Source organism: Macaca fascicularis, chromosome 7 (genome assembly GCF_037993035.2).
Source record: "Macaca fascicularis isolate 582-1 chromosome 7, T2T-MFA8v1.1".
Taxonomy (NCBI): domain Eukaryota; kingdom Metazoa; phylum Chordata; class Mammalia; order Primates; family Cercopithecidae; genus Macaca; species Macaca fascicularis.
In genome coordinates this window covers 90,712,976-90,734,218 of record NC_088381.1, presented here as the reverse complement: position 1 = coordinate 90,734,218, position 21,243 = coordinate 90,712,976, and the positions used below count along the sequence as shown (strand labels likewise).

The 21,243-nt window shown below is 50.9% G+C and overlaps 1 protein-coding gene across 1 annotated transcript; it reads left to right on the top strand.

The window, feature by feature from the left end:
• The first annotated feature begins 1,486 nt into the window (after positions 1-1,486).
• Positions 1,487-12,879, top strand: AJUBA (ajuba LIM protein). Its single transcript, XM_005560829.5, has 8 exons — positions 1,487-2,778; positions 5,595-5,696; positions 7,326-7,393; positions 7,520-7,582; positions 8,643-8,773; positions 8,857-8,908; positions 9,922-9,990; positions 10,463-12,879. The coding sequence occupies exons 1-8, from the start codon at positions 1,773-1,775 to the stop codon at positions 10,586-10,588; spliced, it is 1,617 nt and encodes a 538-aa protein (XP_005560886.2). The 5' UTR covers positions 1,487-1,772; the 3' UTR covers positions 10,589-12,879.
• Positions 12,880-21,243: the final 8,364 nt, after the last annotated feature.

The following is a 21,243-nucleotide window of genomic DNA, read 5'->3' as shown; positions in this document are numbered from 1 at the left end:
AAAAAATTTTTTGAGACGGAATCTCCCTCTGTCACCCAGGCTGGAGTGCAGTGGCGCAATCTCGGCTTTTTGCAACCTCCGCCTCCCGGGTTCAAGTGATTCTTCTGCCTCAGCCTCCCGAGTAGCTGAGACTACAGGTGTGTGCCACCACGCCAGCTAATTTTTGTATTCTTAGTAGAGACGGGCTTTCACCATACTGGCCAGGCTGTTTGCAAACTCCCGACCTCATGATCCACCCGCCTCGGCCTTCCAAAGTGGTGGGATTACAGGCGTGAGCCACCGCGCCCCGCTGCTTCAGCCAGGGTTTCTTTTCCTTATTCTTGATCCTTCTAAAATAGTCAGTATCAGTCTCTTTTCCATCCTGTTCCTTTTCATTTGCAAATCCTCTACATGGCATTTCTTTTCTTCCTCTTAATACTTACTCCGTATCACCAGTCTTCTGTCGACCAAAACCAACGGGGGAAGGTATTCATTGGCCCTAAAACCAGGCCTTCAATCTCGATAATCACCTGAAATGTTTGCTAAAAATCTCATTTCCCAACACCAGGGGGTGTCTGTCTATCCCTCTAACTGTCCTACCCTTAAGGTAGAGATTAGTCCCAAACCTTTTCCTCACTCTTTTTCACTGCTTCTACACACACACTAGATCTCTTTCCCTCCCTCTCAAGGGAGAGATTAGTCCCATTTTCCTCACTCCTTTTCACTGCTTTTACAGACACAAAATTTCTCCACCATCACAAAACTTTTGGGTCCAGAAGGTGGTGCTTTTTAATTGCAGTTTATCTGTTTGTCTCTCATTCTATCCGGTCAAGCTTGTCCTTTCCTTTGCGCACCCTTCGGTCTCTGCATCGTCCACACTCCTCTTTGCTCCCCAGCTCTCCCTTTCTTTCGCTACCTGTCTTCCACCTCTCTCTGTGGGCTTCGTCGCTTTTCAGGACTGTCTTTGCGTACACGTCTCTGAACCTCTTTATGCATTTGTCTTCTTTCTCTCTGTCTTCCTCTTTATGGCTCTCTCCTTGTCTCACCATTTCTGTACCAGTCTCTCTCCATCTCTCCCACAGTCCCCACGCTGGGAACAAAGTCACGGTGCTAGCGCAGAACATGCCTCCTGTCGTCGGGTCCCAAGCCGCGACACATTCCACCATGCCCCTCCGCGCATTCCAACTGCAGACAAAGAGTCCCCGTCCCCTACCTCCACACTCTTTCCTGTTTCAATTCTTGAGTGATGTAGGGGCAGCTGCCCCAACTGCCCCTGCCCGCCTCTCATGTACAGTCCGCGGGCCTCCACATCCAGGGCAGTTAGCGCCAGCGCCCTCTCTGCACGCACACCAGCTATTCCTGCGCGGACACCCCCGGCCCTCTCACACACACCGCGCTCCGCCCTCCTAGGAAAGTAGATCCGGCCAAGCAGACAAAAGTTTGGGAGAGAAGTTCGGTCCGTGGCTAGCGTGAGAGCGAGGGGGGCGGGGGCCGGGGAGAGTGGGGCAGTCGGGCGAGTAGACGCGTGAACAGATAGACCTGTGGACGGGACAGCCGCGGCCAGAGGCCCTGCTAGCCCCGCTCAGCCCCAGATGCGCGAGGGGACGCAGCCCCTCCCGCTGGGGGATGCTGTGGGATTCCTGGCGCCGGGCATCCAGGCCGCCGGCTAAGCCCCTGTGCTTCCCCTGTGCCCCTGGGGAACCAGAGTCCGGCTGCAGGGAAAGAGAACCGGCCGCCCGAGACGCCACAGGGTGCCAGGCGGGAAGGGGGCGAGAGGCCCCAGACCCAAGGGCATGGAGCGGTTAGGAGAGAAAGCCAGTCGCCTGCTGGAGAAGTTCGGCCGCAGAAAGGGTGAATCTAGCCGGTCTGGGTCTGACGGGACCCCCGGGCCAGGCAAGGGGCGCCTAAGTGGGTTGGGGGGACCTAGGAAGTCAGGGCCCCGAGGAGCTACTGGGGGACCTGGGGATGAGCCGTTAGAGCCGGCCCGGGAGCAAGGTTCCCTGGACGCTGAGCGGAATCAGCGCGGCTCCTTTGAGGCACCGCGCTACGAAGGCTCCTTTCCCGGGGGGCCGCCGCCCACCCGGGCCTTGCCTCTACCTCAGTCGTTGCCCCCCGATTTTCGGCTGGAGGCCACGGCCCCGGCCCTCAGCCCCCGCTCCAGCTTCGCCAGTAGCTCGGCCAGCGACGCTAGCAAGCCGTCCAGCCCCCGGGGCAGCCTGCTGCTGGACGGGGCGGGGGCTGGCGGAGCTGGAGGTAGCCGGCCTTGCAGCAATCGCACCAGCGGCATCAGCATGGGCTACGACCAGCGCCACGGGAGCCCCTTGCCAGCGGGGCCGTGCCTGTTTGGCCCACCGCTGGCCGCAGCACCGGCAGGCTATTCTCCCGGAGGGGTCCCGTCCGCCTATCCGGAGCTCCATGCCGCCCTGGACCGATTGTACGCTCAGCGGCCCGCGGGGTTCGGCTGCCAGGAAAGCCGCCACTCGTATCCCCCGGCCCTGGGCAGCCCTGGAGCTCTAGCCGGGGCCGGAGTGGGAGCGGCGGGGCCTTTGGAGAGACGGGGGGCACAACCCGGACGACACTCTGTGACCGGCTACGGGGACTGCGCCGTGGGCGCCCGGTACCAGGACGAGCTAACAGCGTTGCTTCGCCTGACCGTGGGCACCGGTGGGCGAGAAGCTGGCGCCCGCGGAGAACCCTCGGGGATTGAGCCGTCGGGTCTGGAGGAGCCGCCAGGTCCTTTCGTTCCGGAGGCCGCCCGGGCCAGGATGCGGGAGTCGGAGGCCAGGGAGGACTACTTCGGTGAGTGAGAGAAGTGGTTAGGGACGGGAAGGGACCCGTCACGGCATTCGGTTCTCCACTGCCCCGACGGCCCAAAGTGCCGGCGCCCCGGGGTCTGAAGTGAAGACGCGGGACTAGGAAAGAAACAAGAGGGATGGATGGGGGCGGCCTCAGAGCACTGTCCCCTTCCTGCTAGTTTTCAAATGAACCAGGGCTCCTTATTTCTGCTAAATTCAACCCTCCTGGTATCGCGTGAGTCCGTTTCTCAAGCATTTGAACCTCGGTTTTTCGCGGCAGGAGGCCTCGTAGGTAAAGGATCAAGTGGGGCAGTGAGGGCGCATTCCCCCCAACCTGCTCCCCCCTTCACGGCGGTGCCCCTGGAGGTTTGTGCGCGCTGCGCCCCCACCCGGGCCCAGGCTCCGCCCGCAGGAATTCAGAGAATGCGCGGGTGGGGGGGCTGGGCAGGCTGGCCGCGTGCGTGCCGACTCCTGCCCGGGCGCTCCAGGTGCCCACGGGCGGGGCGGCCGCCGCCGCGCGGCGGAGGGGTGGGGTTCGGGGATGGGGGGGCGCTCCCTAGCACACACAAGAGTAGTGGCGGCTGTCGGGGAAATGGAGCCTGGGAGGCGGGATGGAGCGTCCTGGGACCTAACTGCTGTCCCTCCCCAGTCCTGTTGGCTAGGTGCGTGCGTGGGCATTTAATCAGAGACCCAGTAGTACCAGCCTCTATTTTCCCCATCCTCCGGAAGTCAGGGCAAAAGCGATGACTGCTGGGACACCATTACCTCTGGATGGATAACGACCCTGTGTTATTGCCAGAAATAACCTGATCTTGAATTCTGGTTATAACCTCTCAGAATTCAGGCTAGAAGTAGCGCCTTACTTCCTGACACTGTTAAGGAAACCTGGTCGCTGTCTCCCTCCCCTACTCTGTTCAAAAAGTATTGATTGATTATATGTCTCAGCTATGAGGAACATTAGGGTCTTGAAAGATCTTTTAGTCAGAATTCACAGGCACTACTACACACCTAAAAAACTTCGAATATGATTGTGATTGGAAAGAAGTGGCAGGCTTACCCCCTAAGGGCTTTGGGCCTCTTTCACTTTTCCAAGCATCTCTTCTCACCACTCGTGCCCCACTCCTGGACCCCATGCTGTAGAACTCTATGGCTAGAAAAGTGAATAGGAAGAGGAACGCGGCCAGGGAGGGATGGTTGGGTAGGAGGTTCAGAGGTAGCAGGGCGGCAGGCTACAAGGGCGCTGCATAACTCAACCCCCAACCTCCACCCCCATTCTTTTCCCCACTTCCAAATCCACCGAGAGGAAAGCCCAGAGGAGATGATGCCAAACCGCTTTGATCAAGGAAGACTGAATGACAGGGCCCATTTAGCAGTTTCGTTTTGAGGCCCAGGAGAGGTGGCTAGTAAAGAAGTCTTTTTGGCTGAACCATCAGAGCCAAAAGGAAGAAAGGAACTCAGAGAAACTGCAATAAAAGAGCAGGAAGAACATAGGTGTAGATATGCTGGGTTAGATGAGGTAAAGCCAACATGCCTGAGCAGTTTCATTTGCTCTTCCCATAATGTCCAAGGTTTCCTAAAGAACGGCTCTGACGGGACCCCCTGGCATGGCAATATTGGGGCAGATCTTCACTTCCATGAGGAAGCCACATTTTGAATTCAGAGATGGGGGCCCCGTCTCCCTGGGAGTGAGATTGCCTCCTTTGACAACCCCTACATACCCCTTGTGCCTCCAGCCCCAGCTTGACTGTACCCTCCTCCTGCCCCTAGTAGGGGCCCTCTTCCTTGGCTTCAGCTTTGCCCAGCTGCCAGAGGGTGGGAGCAGGACAGGTCTGGGCCCATCAGTTGCTGCAGCTGCTGCACAGGCTCCCAAGCCCCTGGGCAAAGACTGGGATGGGCCCCAACAGGCAGGGAGTGTGGCAGCCTGCCGAGGGGGAGAGGTGGGGCGGGCCCGTTGGGATCTGCTCCCCAAAGACAGGCCCTAGCCCTCACTCATGGGCCTGGAATTGGGGAGTGGAGGGAGGGAAGAACACACCCAGGAAAGGCGAGTCCCAGAGCCAGGTGTATGTATCTTAGCGGGGGACTTTGGAGAATAGCAAGCAGTTCAGTTCTGTGTTCTTCCCAAGATAGAAGGTGACTAGGAGGCATCAGGGGCTCTGCTACTCTCCCTGCTTTCCTGTTCAACCCTGGTTCCTGGAACACACCCTACATTCTCAGCAGTCACCTCCCCACAGGAGTCATGCTCACATGGTCCCCTCTGCACAGAGCCCTCTGCTGAGCCAGATCCTTTTCTCCATCCTTGGAAGTCTGCAGCAGAGAGAAATCATTCTATAACTGAACAGCTCGTTTGACTGATGGGAAACTGAAGTCCCAGAGAGGCTTTCTGGGCCTAGCCTGCTTTCTCTAGAAAGTTTTTTCAAGTCTGCTGCTGAGCACCTGTGGACCGGCATCTTTGGCCATTCATCCTACACACTGCAACAGAGATCATACCTTGCCTGTATAATCTTTTCTCCCCAACAGAAACTAAGCATCTGAATGCCAGGGACCATATCTCTGACCTTCTCCAGGTTTCCTCAGGTAGTGGTGCTGTGTTAAGCACAAAATAGATGCTCAGAAAATATCTGTTGAGTAATTAAACAAGAATGGATCTGCTCAACCAAGATCTTGCTACATGTCATTACTTCTTATCTTCTCTTCTCAGAAGGGAGCCCATCAAAGGGAGACTGTGACCCCTGGCACATCAGGAAAGGGCAGTCAGGAAAGCTTGGGAATCCCTGGTTTTGACCTGGGGGAGTAGAGTGTGACACTCTTTTCTCTTCTCAGGCACCTGTATCAAGTGCAACAAAGGCATCTATGGGCAGAGCAATGCTTGCCAGGCCCTGGACAGCCTCTACCACACCCAGTGCTTTGTCTGCTGCTCTTGTGGTGAGTGTAGCCCCAACACTCAAGCACTCCCCTCCCCTGCCCACATACACACAAGTGCTATAGGGAACAGGAGGAGAGCTTTTGCCTCTTCATTTGCTCACAGAGCAGCTGTTGGATCCCCACCAAGTGTCTGGAGGTCCGCAGCTGCTCCGCCTCTCTTGCTTCCTTGTCTGCCCTCTACTTAGCTCTCCCTTCCCCTGGTGGGTCTCCTTTCTGGAGTCCCTCCTTCCTTCCTTACCTCTGTTTCTCCTTCTCATGCCTCCTTGCTTGCCCATCCTGGACTCGCCTGGCCCTCCAGCTTCTCGGTGGGGCTTGGTCTTGGGCAGCCAAGTTGCCTGGGGCGACAGTGAAAGATTGGAATGTGGGGAGGGTGGGGGCAGGCTGGGGGAGTGGGGAGCTGCTGGGGGCGGAGAGGGGGGTTTTCTCTTGGCTGGTCAGAGTTCAGCCACCTCACTAGAGTGCAGGCCACCGGGCCATGCCAAGCTGATGACATCACGCTCCAGGAATGCCTGCCACTGTTAGCTCAGGAGGCCCACTTGGAAAGGGGGGATGCTCCCAGCGGCCTTAACTGCCCCCCTCCCCTCCCTCATTACCCCCTCCTCCCTGCTAACCCATTCTGATTCCTTTGCTAAACCTTTAATCTCCTATCTCTGCCTGTCTGACTTCAGCACTCAGCTTTTCTCACTCCCCCAGTTTCTGCCTGGTTCTCTTTAGGCTCATCTGTCTGTCTATCCTTCTGTTTACAGGGCCTCTTCTGGCTATATCTCTTTCCCTCTCTTTCCTCCCCTGTGTCTCATGAGCTTCTAAGTCAGCTTTCCTAACCCACTGGACAGAATTGGAAGTGGGGATTTTGAGGGGAAGAAGGCAAAGGTGGGAAAATTGCTCATGCTCCACCTGTTCTCACTCCTCCCCTATCCCTGATAATGTAGACACCTGGGAGCAGTTCCTGGGGGTTGGTCACATGGGGAATGGTCCTGCCTTGTCTGCTAGAAGAAGATCCTGGGTTGTCTCTTACCCTAGAGACTCTGGGTCCCTCTAAGCTTAGGGAAGCAGCCTTAAACAAACAGGAAAGGGGACCTGCTTTGCTTCCAAACAAAGCACTTTGTCCTGCAGTAACTCCAGTCCTGACCTCCATAGAGTCTGTCCCTGGAAGGAGACAGATAGGCCTTTGAGAGCAGGATAGACATGCTCAGGTGAAGAGGCTTCTAGGTTGAAGGGTCCCAGAGGGCAAGGCCTGTAACAATGTGATTCTCTCTATGCAAATCATATAGTACCTTATTAAGAGCTCATGTATTCCAGCATGTAGTTGGCTTTACTCTCCCAGGTGGCTTCCTATGCACTGGAGAGGAAGGCAGTTTGTTTAGGGGAGGGCCCTAGAAAACTGTTAAGGAGGCAGGAGCTGGAGGAGCAGCAAGCAGAAGAGAGGGGAAGTTGGCTGGAATGAAGCCAAAGCAAATTGGAATTGCATCAGATGGAATTTTTGTGTGGGGAAGAAGGACAGACAGCAGTTAGGAGGAAAAGTACAAAGTCCAGGTTTAAATATATTATGCAGCACTGGGGAGCAGTGACCCCAGAAGTCTTGCACCTGGGCTGTGGGATAGGTTCCAGCCCCTTTTCTGCTGTTTCTAGGGCGAACTTTGCGTTGCAAGGCTTTCTACAGTGTCAACGGCTCTGTGTACTGTGAGGAAGATTATCTGGTGAGTAAGGGTCACCTGGACCTGGAATTGGTTTCCATACTGACCCCCTTCTTGGTGGCCCATTGGAGTACCACCCATCATTCTCAGTTTGATAACAGCCTCCCTTTGTCTTGTCTTTTACTTTAGTTTTCAGGGTTTCAGGAGGCAGCTGAGAAATGCTGTGTCTGTGGTCACTTGATTTTGGAGAAGGTAAGTAAAGTGCCTTCAGCTGAGAACTCTCACTGTGAGGCTGAGGAGTGGAATCAGGGACTAAATGGATACTGAGAGAAGGTTGGGGGAAGAAGCCTGTCACCAGATGAATCACTTTCATCCCATTCCTCCCCAGAGCAGCTGTTTACAGTGGCTTCTCTCTGCCTATGGAATCAAGTCTGGGCTCAAAAGCCTGTCAACCCAGGCTTCTGTAACCTGGCCCCTTCCTAATTCTGCAGGCACAGCCAGGCCTTCCAGCCTGAGCTAGGAGTGTGGGGTCCTGAGTCTTTTTATTTATTTATTTATTTATTTATTTGAGACCGAGTCTCGCTCTGACATAGTGGCATGATCTTGGCTCACTGCAACCTCTGCCTCCCAGGTTCAAGTGATTCTAGTGCCTCAGCCTCCCAAGCTAGGACTACAGGCGTGCGCCACCATGCGTGGCTGATTTTTGTATGTTTAGTAGAGACGAGTTTTGCCATGTTGGCCAGGCTGGTCTCGAATTCCTGGCCTCAAGTGATCCTCCTGCCTCAGCCTCCCAAAGTGCTAGATTACACGCATGAGCCACCGTGCCCAGCCTGGGGTCCTGAGTCTTAATCCCCTTTCTGCTACTGGTTAGAATCACTTGGGACTCAGTTTTATTTTCTATAAAAAGGAGAGATAGGATTAAATCAGTTATTATCAATCATGGTAGCCTAGCAGATCAGCTGGGAAGAACTAAAAAAAAAACCAAAAAACAAAAAAAAAGTGTTTGGATCCCATCACCAGAGATTGTGATAATAGGCCTGGAGGAGGGCCAAAGCGTTGATGTTTTTTAAAAGCTCCCTAGATGATCCTGATATGCAGCCAGAGTTAAACACTACTGGCCTGAATGCTCTCTCAGGCATTTTTCAGGGTTTCTGCCTCCATTTTAAGACTTCTTCCCCCACATTACATAGCATTGTTTCTAGGAGTATAGCAGCGGGTTGGATGAGGTTAATGGGAGTAATAGGGAGCATAATGGGCAGCTGGAGAACTGAGACTGGAGGGAGACTGATTCTCTTGCTACCCCATGAGCCAGATCCTACAAGCAATGGGGAAGTCCTATCACCCAGGCTGTTTCCGATGCATTGTTTGCAACAAGTGCCTGGATGGCATCCCCTTCACAGTGGACTTCTCCAACCAAGTATACTGTGTCACCGACTATCACAAGTGAGTCCACCCCTTGGGATGCAGTGTGGAACTGGGTCCAGGGGTTCCCCAACCTCAGCTCATCTCTTCCCTCTGTCTTTCAGAAATTATGCTCCTAAGTGTGCAGCCTGTGGCCAACCCATCCTCCCCTCTGAGGTCAGTATGTCTGGGTTCTCCTTCAGGGCAGCCAGTGCCACTGCCTCTGGCGTAGGGTTAGGGACATGCTGCCTGGCCTCCTGCCGGAAGCAGTAGTGCCAAGGAATGTACTCTGTGAAGATTCCCGTGTGACTCTGCCTCTTGGGGTCACCACCCTGACCCTAACATCCGGGCCTGGACATGTCTGAAAGCCTAACTGGGCCCAGGCTCTATCTCTTCTATCCCAGTCCAGAGGAGGAGACTTTATTTGAGGTTGAGGTCACCAGACTGCAGATGTAGGGGCTGGAAAAAGGTGGGAAGAATCCTCAGCACTGGTAGGAATGGGTCAGAAATGATTTAAGCTGTGTGTAGAGGATGTACCTACGGAGAGAAGCCAGATCTTTTTTTTTTTTTTTTTTTTTTGACACGGAGTCTTGCTCTGTGCCCCAGGCTGGAGTGCAGTGGCGCGATCTCGGCTCACTGCAAGCTCCGCTCCCCCGGGTTCACGCCATTCTCCTGCCTCAGCCTCCCGAGTAGCTGGGACTACAGGCGCCGCCACCTCGCCCGGCTAATTTTCTTGTATTTTTAGTAGAGATGGGGTTTCACCGTGTTAGCCAGGATGGTCTCGATCTCCTGACCTCATGATCCGCCCGTCTCGGCCTCCCAAAGTGCTGGGATTACAGGCTTGAGCCACCGCGCCCGGCCGAGAAGCCAGATCTTATTGGATTCCCTTGTTCCCAGCCTAGCCTACTTTATTTATGCCTCCTGTCCCTTTCCTTCCCCCACAACTGGGAGACGCAGGTAAGGCCAGGGCTCTTGTACAGAGGGAGTGTGCTACATGGGGGCAGCCCAGTGAAGGAGATAAGGAGAGTTCTGGTAGGATTTGCAGAGGCATCTTAAAACTACAGGTGATTGCAGAGAGACTCTGGGGCCGTTTGTATGATCTTCCCATGGGATGGGAAGGGTTATATATGAGGGAGGTGGAGGTGAAGCAACATGCTGCTCTCATCTCCATGGGGGTCTGCATGTTTCAGGGCTGTGAGGACATCGTGAGAGTGATATCCATGGACCGAGATTATCACTTTGAGTGCTACCACTGTGAGGTGAGTGTTGGGGTTCAGCGGTGCTGGAGAAGAAGTGGAAATGGGAAGAGGGTAGGAGTCAAGTCCTGCAACAACCAGACATCTATGGGAGAGGTGTAGGGCATGGGAAACCAGAAAGATACTGTGACCTATCTTCAGCCTTTTTTTTTGTCCCCTCCAGCCACTTTCTCTGGTCCAAGTTGCTTAGTCCTTTCTGAATCTGACTCTCCCAGAGTCAGGACTTTCTAAGAGTAGCGAGTCTGGTCAAACTGCTGTAAAGACAGACTTGTGTCATTATTTCTGCTGCAGCAGCGACACCTGGTGTCCAGCTGAGGTATTAATATTTTCTCAGATTGCTCTTCCATCCTGCCCTTCCCACCCCATCCCTTTCTTCCAGTTATTAGGAGTCAGGTGTTGAGCAGGGCAGACTCCTAAGATGCCCTCAGTATCCAAGGTGCCTGGGCTGAGGTGAACTAGGTGCCTTCTTCCCTAGGACTGCCGGATGCAGCTGAGTGATGAGGAAGGCTGCTGCTGTTTCCCTCTGGATGGGCACTTGCTTTGCCATGGCTGCCACATGCAGCGGCTCAATGCCCGACAAGCCCCTGCCAACTATATCTGAGCTGCAATCACTGCTGCTGCTGTCACCACCACTGACAAACTGCTCTGGCCAGTGGGCTCCTCTAAGGCCAGCCAAGGCAAATAATGCACTCTACAGGCCTGGCAAAAGAGTCCTCTGGGGAGGACCCCAAGGACTGGAGACCCAAAGATCATGACATTCCAAATGGATTGTGGAAGAGAAACCTTATATTTACCAGGGTGGGGGTGACTGGCCTTTTTCCCATGTGTGCATCCTGAGCTTAGGCACACACAGGAGGGTTCCAGTACTTTCTGAACATCTGATTCTGTATCTTCAGTATATATATTTTGTTTGTTTTAGAGATGGGATCTCACCATGTTGCCCAGGCTAGTCTTGAACTCCTGGGCTCAAGTGATCCTCCCACCTTGGCCTCCCAAAGTGCTGGGATTACAGGCATAAGCCACTGTGTCTGGCCTAGTATATGATTGTGCATGAGTCACATAATGTTCTGGTCCCGGATTCCAAGAGTAGAGGACCTAGCTTTAAATCAACTAGTTTCAGCTAAACTAGCTAGAACCAAATCAAAGTGTAATTCTCCCTCCAGCTCCCCCAAACCCCAGAGTTTTGGGGTTGTGGTTGATGCAGGATGGGATCCCCCTGAGAGGCAGCAAGTCTAGGGTGGTGAGTTCCTGCTAGGCAACCAAATTTAAGCTCTTCACTTTTTTTGTGACACATGGTGTCAGATATGGGGTCCCCCACCTATATCTGGATGAAGAAGTAGAAACTCTGGACCTCATTAATGAGTTATTTATTGGCCTTCTTCTAAGGACTAGGAGAGCTCCTCATCTGTCTGCTGAGAATGGGGACCAGCTCTGAGTGGGGTTGCTGCCTATATTTCCTGTTTCTCAGGGACTCACGTGGGTCTGGGGAGGCTAGGTAGGTGCTTGTACGTGGTTGCTCTTCTCCTTGGCTATGGTAGGTAATAAGCAGGTCTGTGTGGGTGTGGAGCTTGTTGTGAGGATGTCTAGGAAGCTTCAGCTTAGCTACACTCCCAAGTTTAGGTGCACTGAGCCATACAGCCCAGCGTATGCATGTGTGGTTGTGTTCATGTGCGCGCGCGCGCGCACACACACACACACACACACACACACACACACACACACAAACACTCTCTCTGTCTTACTCTCTTCTCAGGTCACTTGTACACTTGGTTTCCTAGTAGAATCTCACTTGCCACCTCTCAGAGGGGTCCTGGATTGCATCCATCACAATCCCAAAACTACAGTTGGGGGGAACTGGAGGGAGCAAAACACTGATTTGGTACTAGTCAGTTTGCCTGAAACTAGTTCACCTAAAGCTAGATCTCTTAAAACCAATTTACTGAAAACTTGTTTGCTTAAAGTTAATGACTTAATGACTAATTTGCCAAAAGCTTAATTCGTATTTTGGTGTGTTTATATCCATTTAGGTGTCCTATTCTTTTTTGTCTTGCTTTGGATATTTCAAGGATTTATATCTATTCATCCAAGAGTACTTCTGACTTATTATCAGCAACATAAATTTATCAAATTTGCAGCACTTTGTAAATGATGAGATTGCTTCCTACCTTTATGGATGTCTTTTTCTATGTTATCTACCTTTCAAAAACTTTTTTAAAAAGTTTAAAGTTTCTAGCAATAAATACAATTGGTACAGGCATTTTGTGTATCATTTTTTTTGTTTCTTAATCCAATATTCCTTTACAAATTAAATGCCTTGAAAAATGTAATGGAGTTCAATGTGATTTTGATGCTTTGGTCTAACTTCTACATTCCTACTGTTAAAAGGCCAGTATATCTTAAACAAATGAATAGGCATGAGGCATATTCAGTTGACTTACAATGAAAAGTTATACAGACAACAGTAATAACTAAGAGGGTGAATCTGCTAAACCCTTTTGAAATGCTGCAGATTTGATAAATATTTATTTTAGACTAATTGGTTTTAGGGGAATTGGTTTTAGGCAAATTAATCTAGTAATCTTTGATCTTTAGTCCTCATTTTCTATCACTCAGTGAGTTTCATACTGGAAATGATGACTCCTGACAACAGAAATTCCACATTTGGGGGCTATTCTAAGATGACTATGCCAGCCAACCTGGGAAATACATAGAGGAGATCTCTGAGTGAGAGGGAAAGAGTTCAGATTTATACAACTGAGTGCCAGAGGGGAAAATGCACCTTGTTGAAGTGAGAAATGTTCTGAAACTGAATTACTTCTTGTACAGCTGAGATCGCTTCTTCTGTACTATTGTTAAATAAATGAATACAAAGGCCCTGTGATGGGAAATCCAGACAAGCTTGTGTAACTTTACATCCATCCCCTCAGGTTTTTTGTTTTTTGTTTTTTGTTTCTTTTCTTTTTTACAGAATCTCGTTTTGTCGCCCAGGCTGAAGTGCAATAGTGCAGTGGTGCGATCTCAGCTCACTGCAACCTCTGCCTCCTGGGTTCAAGTGATTCTCCTGCCTCAGCCTCCTGAGTAGATGGGATTATAGGCAGGCGCCACCACACCCGGCTAATTTTTGTATTTTTAGTAGAGACAGGGTTTTGCCATGTTGGCCAGGGTGATCTCAAACTCCTGAGCTCAGATGATCCGCCTGCCTCAGCCTCCCAAAGTGCTGGGATTACAGTCGTGAGCCACTGAGCCCCACCTTTTTTTTTTTTTTTTAAGTTGGGAGTCTTGGCCAGGCGCAGTGGCTCACCCCTATAATCCCAGCACTTTGGGAGGCTGAGGTGGGAGGATCATGAGGTCAGGAGATCAGGACCATCCTGGCCAACATAGTAAAACCCCGTCTCTACCAAAAATAAAGTTAGCCAGGCATGGTGGCATATGCCTGTAGTCCCAGCTACTCGGGAGGCCGAGGCAGGAGAATCACTTAAACCCGGGAGGTGGAGATTGCAGTGAGCCATTGCGCCACTGCACTCCAGCCTAGGCAACAGAGCAAGGTTACATCTCAAAAAAAACTGGGCATAGTGGCTCATGCCTGTAATCCCAGCACTTTGGGAGGTGAGGCGGGTAGATCACGAGGTCAGGAGATCAAGACTATCCTGGCAAACACGGTGAAACCCCGTCTCTACTAAAAATACAAAAAATTAGCTGGGCGTGGTGGCGGGCGCCTGTAGTCCCAGCTACGCAGGAGGCCGAGGCAGGAGAATGGCGTGAACCCGGGATGCGGAGGTTGCAGTGAGCCGAGATTGTGCCACTGCTCTCCAGCCTGGGTGACAAAGCAAGGCTCCATCTCAAAGGAAAAAGAAAAAAGAGTTGGGAGTCTCACTCTGTCACCCAGGCTGGAGTAAAGTGGCACAATTATGGCTCACTGCAATCTGTGCCTCCCGGGTTCAAGCAATTCCCCTGCCTCAGCCTCCCAAGTAGCTGGGACTACAGGTATGCACCACCATGCCTGGCTAAGTTTAAAAAAATTTTTTTAGAGACAGCATCTCGCTATGTAGCCCAGGCTGGTCTTAAATTTCTGGCCTCAAGTGATCTCCCACCTTGGCCTCCTAAGTCACTAGGATTAGAAGCATGAGCTGCTGTGCCCAGCTCCTGACCCTTTGTTTCTTACTGATTTTGGCCTCTTCCGTTCCTGGTCTGACTCATTCGTTTCTAGGTCTGTGCTGATTGTCCTAGCCTCGGGGCTCCCCAACATTCTGTTCTTGCCACTGACGCAACTTCTTCCTGAGGAAAAATAAATGATAACAGCTGATAAGGGCAGGCCATGACAAAAGAGCAGTGCCAGCCACCCCAACACCATCACTGGCAGGCTCCCAGATGCATCCTGCATCACAATCCTCCTATTTGCTGGGAGACTAATCTTCCTCAATATTTCTGTTTAGTATTTACAGTTTTTTAGTATTTACAGTTGATGATGAAAGATTCGTGGGGTGCTGCCAAGTATACATCAAAAGGTAGACCTTGTTTGGCCAACTTGCCACCTGATTTAATCAACAACCACTAGTGCTGAGATGCAGAAAGGGGGAAAATGGGAGGAATTATGGATCAACTCTGTCTTTTCAGATGACAGTCACAGGACAAGGGTTAGGCTTTGACTGCAGACTTCAGCTCTGCTCTGGCCAGCGCTGTTCACCACAGGCCTGAGTGGGTTATCAAAAATAAAGCTGGTGGCTGGGTGCAGTGGCTCACATCTGTAATCCCAGCACTTTGGGAGACTGAGGCAGGTAGAACACCTGAGGTCAAGAGTTCGAGACCAGCCTGACCAAAGTGGAGAAACGCTGTCTCTACTAAAAACACAAAAAATTAGCCAGGCATGGTAGTGGGAACCTGTAGTCCCAGCTAGTCAGGAGCCTGAGGCAGGAGAATGGCGTGAACCCGGGAGGCAGAGCTTGCAGTGAGCCGGCTTCGCGCCACTGCACTCCAGCCTGGGCGACAGTGAGACTCCATCTCAAAAAAAAAAAAAAAAAGAAAAAATCTGGTGATGGTTCTCTCTCTGCCTTACTCCTTAGAGAGTATCTTCCCCTCCACCACTTGGAGCTCTCAGGGCCAGGGAAATGGTAAGATGCCATTTATAATCAGGCTGGAGACTATCCTCAGTCAAGAAGGATGTAGAGAAAGACCTACTTCCAAGTACATAAAGCCAGCTGGATGAGAACCTTCAGATTGTACCTATAAAGAAGGGAATAAAAAGAGGAAAAGGGGCCGGGTGCGGTAGCTCACGCCTGTAATCCCAGCGCTCCGGGAGGACGAGGTGGGTGGATCGCGAGGTCAAGAGATGGAGACCGTCCTGGCTAACACAGTGAAACCCCTGTCTCTACTGAAAATACAAAAAAATTAGCTGGGCGTGGTGGCAGGTGCCTGTAGTCCCAGCTACTCGGGAGGCTGAGGCAGGCGAATGGCGTGAATCCTGGAGGCGGAGCTTGCAGTGGGCCAAGATTGCCCCACTGGACTCCAGCCTGGGCAACAGAGCAAGACTCCGTATAAGAAAAAAAAAAAAAAAAAAAGGAAAAGGGGCTGGGCATGGTGGCTCACGCCTGTAATCCCAGCACTTTGGGAGGCTGAGGCAGGCAGATCACCTGAGGTCAGGAGTTCGTGACCAGCTTGGCCAACATGGTGAAATGCTGTCTCTACTAAAAATACAAAAATTAGCTGGGCATGGTGGCGGGCGCCTGTAGTCCCACTTACGAGACTAAGGCAGGTGAATCACTTGAACCCGGGAGGCGGAGCTTGCAGTGAGCCAAGATCGGGCCACTGCACTCCAGCCTGGGCGGCAGAGCAACACTCTGTCTCAAAAAAAAGGGCGGCCGGGCGCGGTGGCTCACGCCTATAATCCCAGCACTTTGGGAGGCTGAGAGGCGCAGATCACGAGGTCAGGAGATAGAGACCACCATCCTGGCTAACACGATGAAAACCCCGTCTCTACTAAAAATACACAAAATTAGGCATGGTGGCGGGCGCCTGTAGTCCCAGCTACTGGGGAAGCTGAGGTAGGAGAATGGCGTGAACCCTGGAGGCAGAGCTTGCAGTGAGCCGATATCAGGGCACTGCACTTCAGCCTGGGTGACAGAGCGAGATTCTGTCTCAAAAAAAAAAAAAAAAAAAGGAAAAGGATGGCCAGGCACAGTGGCTCATGCCTGTAATCCCAGCACTTTGGAAGGCTGAGGTGGAAGGATTGCTTGAGTCCAGGAGTTCAAGACCAGCCTGGGCAACATAGTGGGACCCTGACTCTACAAAAAATAAAAAAATTAGCCAGGAGTGGTGTCGTATGTCCGTAGTTCCAGCTGCTCTGGAGGCTGAGGTGGGAGGGTCACTTGAGGCTGGGAGGTTGAGGCTGTACTGAGCCGTGAGTAGTGATGGTGCCCTGTGTCAAAAAAGAAAAGAGAGCCATAGGACTGAAATAAGAAGAAGACACAGGTAAGCTAAGGCATTATTTAGTTTGGTGATTTAGACACTTTCATGCCCCCAGAGCTGGTCTGAGGTCATTCAGAGCCCTTATGGTAAAGTTCCACGAAAAGAGTCTAATGAATCTCAGTCCTCTCTGCCCTCTCCTACCTTACAGTGAGGAATACCTAAGAATGGGTCTCTTGCTTCTATAGGGGCCTTTGGAATATCCACACTTGGCACTGGTAGTGAAGGACTGAAGTTTTACCTTGAAAACATGAGTAAATCTTTACTGGGACATATAGATTAGACCAGAAAACTGTGATGACAGGAGAGTCATCAGAGACAAGTTCTGTTTACTCTGGGTGTCATTTCACCTACAATTGACCTTACTTGGAAAGGATAGTGCTAATCCATGGGAACGGAACCAGAGTACCATCCAAGCAGGAAGTGAGCTAATCAGGCTTTGAGGGTTCAAGCCAAGTGGGATGTGATTTTAGAGATAACCCAGTCACCTCATTTTACTGAATGAAGAATAGAAACTGAGTGATGATGTGACTTTCCCAAGGTCACACAGCTGGATAATGACTTTCCAACTTTTGAAGAGCAATAAAGAGCTTTTTGCCTTCCTCCCTTCCACCCCCTTTCATAGGGATTCCCACAGCACAAGTAAACTGTAAAGGTTTACATATTGTAAAGGAGATAAGCACTTCATTATGATAGAGAATTAGGGAAACTTAGTGGGAAAGCCAGGGAACATAAGCACCAATAATGAAAACGTCTTGTTCTTACTGATGTGTTTTTTGTTCATTAGGACTAACAGTAGCCAAACTTTAAAAGCACACTAGGGGCTGGGCACAGTGGCTCAAGCCTGTAATCCCAGCACTTTGGGAGGCCGAGACGGGCGGATCACAAGGTCAGGAGATCAAGACCATCCTGGCTAACACAGTGAAACCCCATCTCTACTAAAATATACAAAAAACTAGCCAGGCGAGGTGGCGGGCGCCTGTAGTCCCAGCTACTCGGGAGGCTGAGGCAGGAGAATGGCGTAAACCCGGGAGGCGGAGCTTGCAGTGAGCAGAGATCTGGCCACTGCACTCCAGCCAGGGCTACAGAGCGAGAGTCCATTTCAAAAAAAAAAAAAGCACACTAGGAGAAACAGGGTGGGCGCAGTAGCTCATGCCTGTAATCTCAGTACTTTGGGAGGCCAAGGTGAGTGGATCATTTGAGGTCAGGAGTTTGAGACTGGCCTGGCCAATATGGTGAAACCCCTGTCTCTAATAAAAATACAAAAATTAGCTGGATGTGGTGGCTCATGTGTGTAGTCCCATCTACTCGGGAGGCTGAAGCACGAGAATCACTTGAGTCCAGGAGACAGAGGTTGCAGTGAGCTGAGATCGTGCCACCACACTCCAGCCTTGATGACAGAGTGAGACTCTGTCAAAAAAAAAAAAAAAAAAAAGGAGGCAGGCGCAGTGGCTCACACCTGTAAACCCAGCACTTTGGGAGGCCGAGGTGGGTGGATCACCTGAGGCCAGGAGTTTGAGACCAGCCTGGCCAACACGGTGAAACCCCGTCTCTACTAAAAATATAAAAAATTAGCCGAGTGTAGTAGTGGGCACCTGTAATCCCAGCTACTCAGGAGGCTGAGGCAGGAAAATTGCTTGAATCCAGGAGACAGAGGCTGCAGGGAGCCAACATGGTCCCACTGCACTCCAGCCTGGGTGACGGAGTGAGACTCCATCTCAAAAAAATAAAAAAAGGACATTAGGAGAAGCAAAGGAAAAGCAAAGGAAATATACTGAGAGTCCCTGTCCTTGAGGAGGTCACAGTCTAGCCAGAGAGACAAATACACGCATAAAATGACGTGAAAAGATTACAAGCAACATGTCAACAACTGCAAAGTAATTATTAGAAACAAAAGGCGGGGCATGGTGCCTCATGCTAGTAATCCCAGCATTTTGGGAGGTGGAGATGGGAGAATTCCTTGAGGCCAGTCTGATCAACATAGCAAGACCCCATCTCTATTCAAAAATTTTAAAAAGGTCGGGCTTGGTGGCTCACACCTGTAATCCCAGCACTTTGGGAGTCTGAGGCAGGCAGATCACTTGAAGTCAGAAGTTCAAAACCAGCCTGGCCAACATGGTGAAACCTGGTCTCTATTAAAAAACAAAAATTAGCTGGGCATGGTGGTATAAACTTGTAACCCCAGGTCCTCGGGAGGCTGAGGCAGGAGAATCGCTTGAACCCTGGAGGCTGAGGTTGCAGTGAGCCGAGACTGTGCCACTGCACTCCAGCCTGGGCAACAGAGCAAGACTCCATCTCTAAATAAAAATAAAAAGGCTTAATGTCACAAGGTACACAGTGATGATAAATTAGACTGTCCAGCTTAGATTGTAGATCAGAAGGTGGTAGCCAGCAGGCTAAATCTGGCCTTGAAATGCATTGAATTTGGCCCACTGGGATTTATTTATTTATTTATTTATTTATTGAGACGGAGTCTCGCTCTGTTGCCCAGGCTGGAGTGCAGTGGCGCGATCTTGGCTCACTGCAACCTCCACCTCCTGGGTTCACACCATTCTCTTGCCTCAGCCTCCCGAGTAGCTGGGACTACAGGCACCCGCCACCATGCCTGGCTAATTTTTTGTATTTTTAGTAGAGACAGGGTTTCACCACGTTAGCCAAGAAAGTCTCGATCTCCTGACCTCATGATCCGCCCGCCTCGGCCTCCCAAAGTGCTGGGATTACAGGTGCGAGCCACCGTGCCCAGCAAGCGGTTGTTTTTTAAAATAATATTAATTAGGGGCTGGGTGTGATGGCTCACACCTGAAATTCCAGCACTTGGAGGCTGAGATAGGAGGATGGATTGAGCCCAGGAGTTCTGTAGAGAACTTGCTTCTACAAAATAAAAACTAAAACTAAAATAAAATATTAATTAGAACTCTAGTTGAGGAAAGGAAAATGCCAGCTAATAAATGTAGAAGAAGTAATAGAATTGAAAAACAATATTTTGTGAATATTAATAAAATTATTGATTCTGGCGAAGATGATGATCATTATTATTATTTTGAGATGGAGTTTTGCTCTTGTCATCCAGGCTGGAGTACAATGGCATGATCTCTGCTCACTGCAACCTCTGCCTCCTGGGTTCAAGTGATTCTCCTACCTCAGCCTCCCAAGTAGCTGGGATTACAGGCGCACACCACCACACCCAGCTAATTTTGTATTTTTAGTAGAGATGGGGTTTCACCATTTTGGCCAAGCCGGTCTTGAACTCCTGACCTCAGGTGATCCCAGTCTGGCAAAGATTATTAATTGGTGTTAAAAAAACAGGTGAAGGCTGGGGACGGTGACTAACACATGTAATCCCTGCACTTTGGGAGGCCGAGGTGGGTAGATCACGAGGTCAGGAGATTGAGACCATCTTGGCTAACACAGTGAAACCCCGTCTCTACTAAAAATATAAAAAATCAGCTGGGCGTGGTGGCGTGCGCCTATAGTCCCAGCTACTCGGGAGGCTGAGGCAGGAGAATGGCATGAACCCAGGAGGCGGAGCTTGCAGTGAGCCGAGATCGCGCTACTGCACTCCAGCCTGGGCAACAGAGTGAGACTCCATCGCAAAAAAAATAAAATAAAATAAAATAAAAATAAAAATAAAAAACAGGTGAATTCGTTGGTGGACAAGTGGACATTCATACACCACAGTAACTCCGCAGTCTCTTTTTTTTGAGACTGGGTCTTGCTCTGTTGCCCAGACTGTAGTGCAGTAGCATGATCACGGCTCACTGCAGCCTTGACCTTCCAGACAGGCTCAAGCAATCCTCCCACGTCAGTCTACCAAGTAGCAGGGACTACAGGCACGTGTCACCATGCCCAGCTAATTTTTGTACTTTTTGTAGAGATAAGGTTTTGCCACGTTGTCCAGGCCTGTCTCAAACTCCTGGGTTCAAGCCATCCTCCTGTCTTGGCCTCTCAAAGTGCTGAGATTACAGGTATGAGCCACCTTGCCTGGCTCAGTTTATAGTCATGAGGCTATAAATGTAACTATGTTGGTGGAACTAGACTGTTGGAGGGTAACTATGTTAGAGGGAACAGACCAAATATCATCGCCCATTTCCCGGAGTCAGTCTTAGCATCACCAATGGTAAACCAGTTCTGGTGTGATGCAGGTGTGTAACTCAACCTAGTATATATTCTAGCTGCTTCCCACTCACAAAAAGAAGTAACTTGCAATTTAGAGAAAATATTTGGGATAGAGAAACAAACTAAAGGACACTAGGAGGAAGCAACCAGGCAAGTCTAGAAGGTGAGGCATTCTGCAGGCAACTGGCCAGTTCTCTTCAGCAAGTCAGTATGCTTTTTTTGTTTGTGGAGACTGAGTTTTGCTTTGTCGCCCCAGGCTGGAGTGCAGTGGTGTGACCTTGGCTCACTGCAACCTCCGCCTCCCGGGTTCAATCGATTCTCCTGCCTCAGGCTCCCAAATAGCTGGGATTACAGGTGCACGCCACCACGTCCGGCTAATTTTTATATTTTTAGTAGGGATGGGGTTTTGCCACGTTGGCCAGGCTGGTCTCAAACTCCTGACCTCAAGTGATCCACCCACCTCTGCCTCCCAGAGTCCTGGGATTACTGGTGTGAGCCACTGTGCAGCCCAGTATGATTTTTTTTAAAAGTCAAAAATGCCGGGCGTGGTGGCTCACGCCTGTAATCCCAGCACTTTGGGAGGCCGAGGCGGGCGGATCACAAGGTCAAGAGATCGAGACCATCCTGGCTAACACGGTGAAACCCTGTCTCTACTAAAAATACAAAAAATTAGCCAGGTGT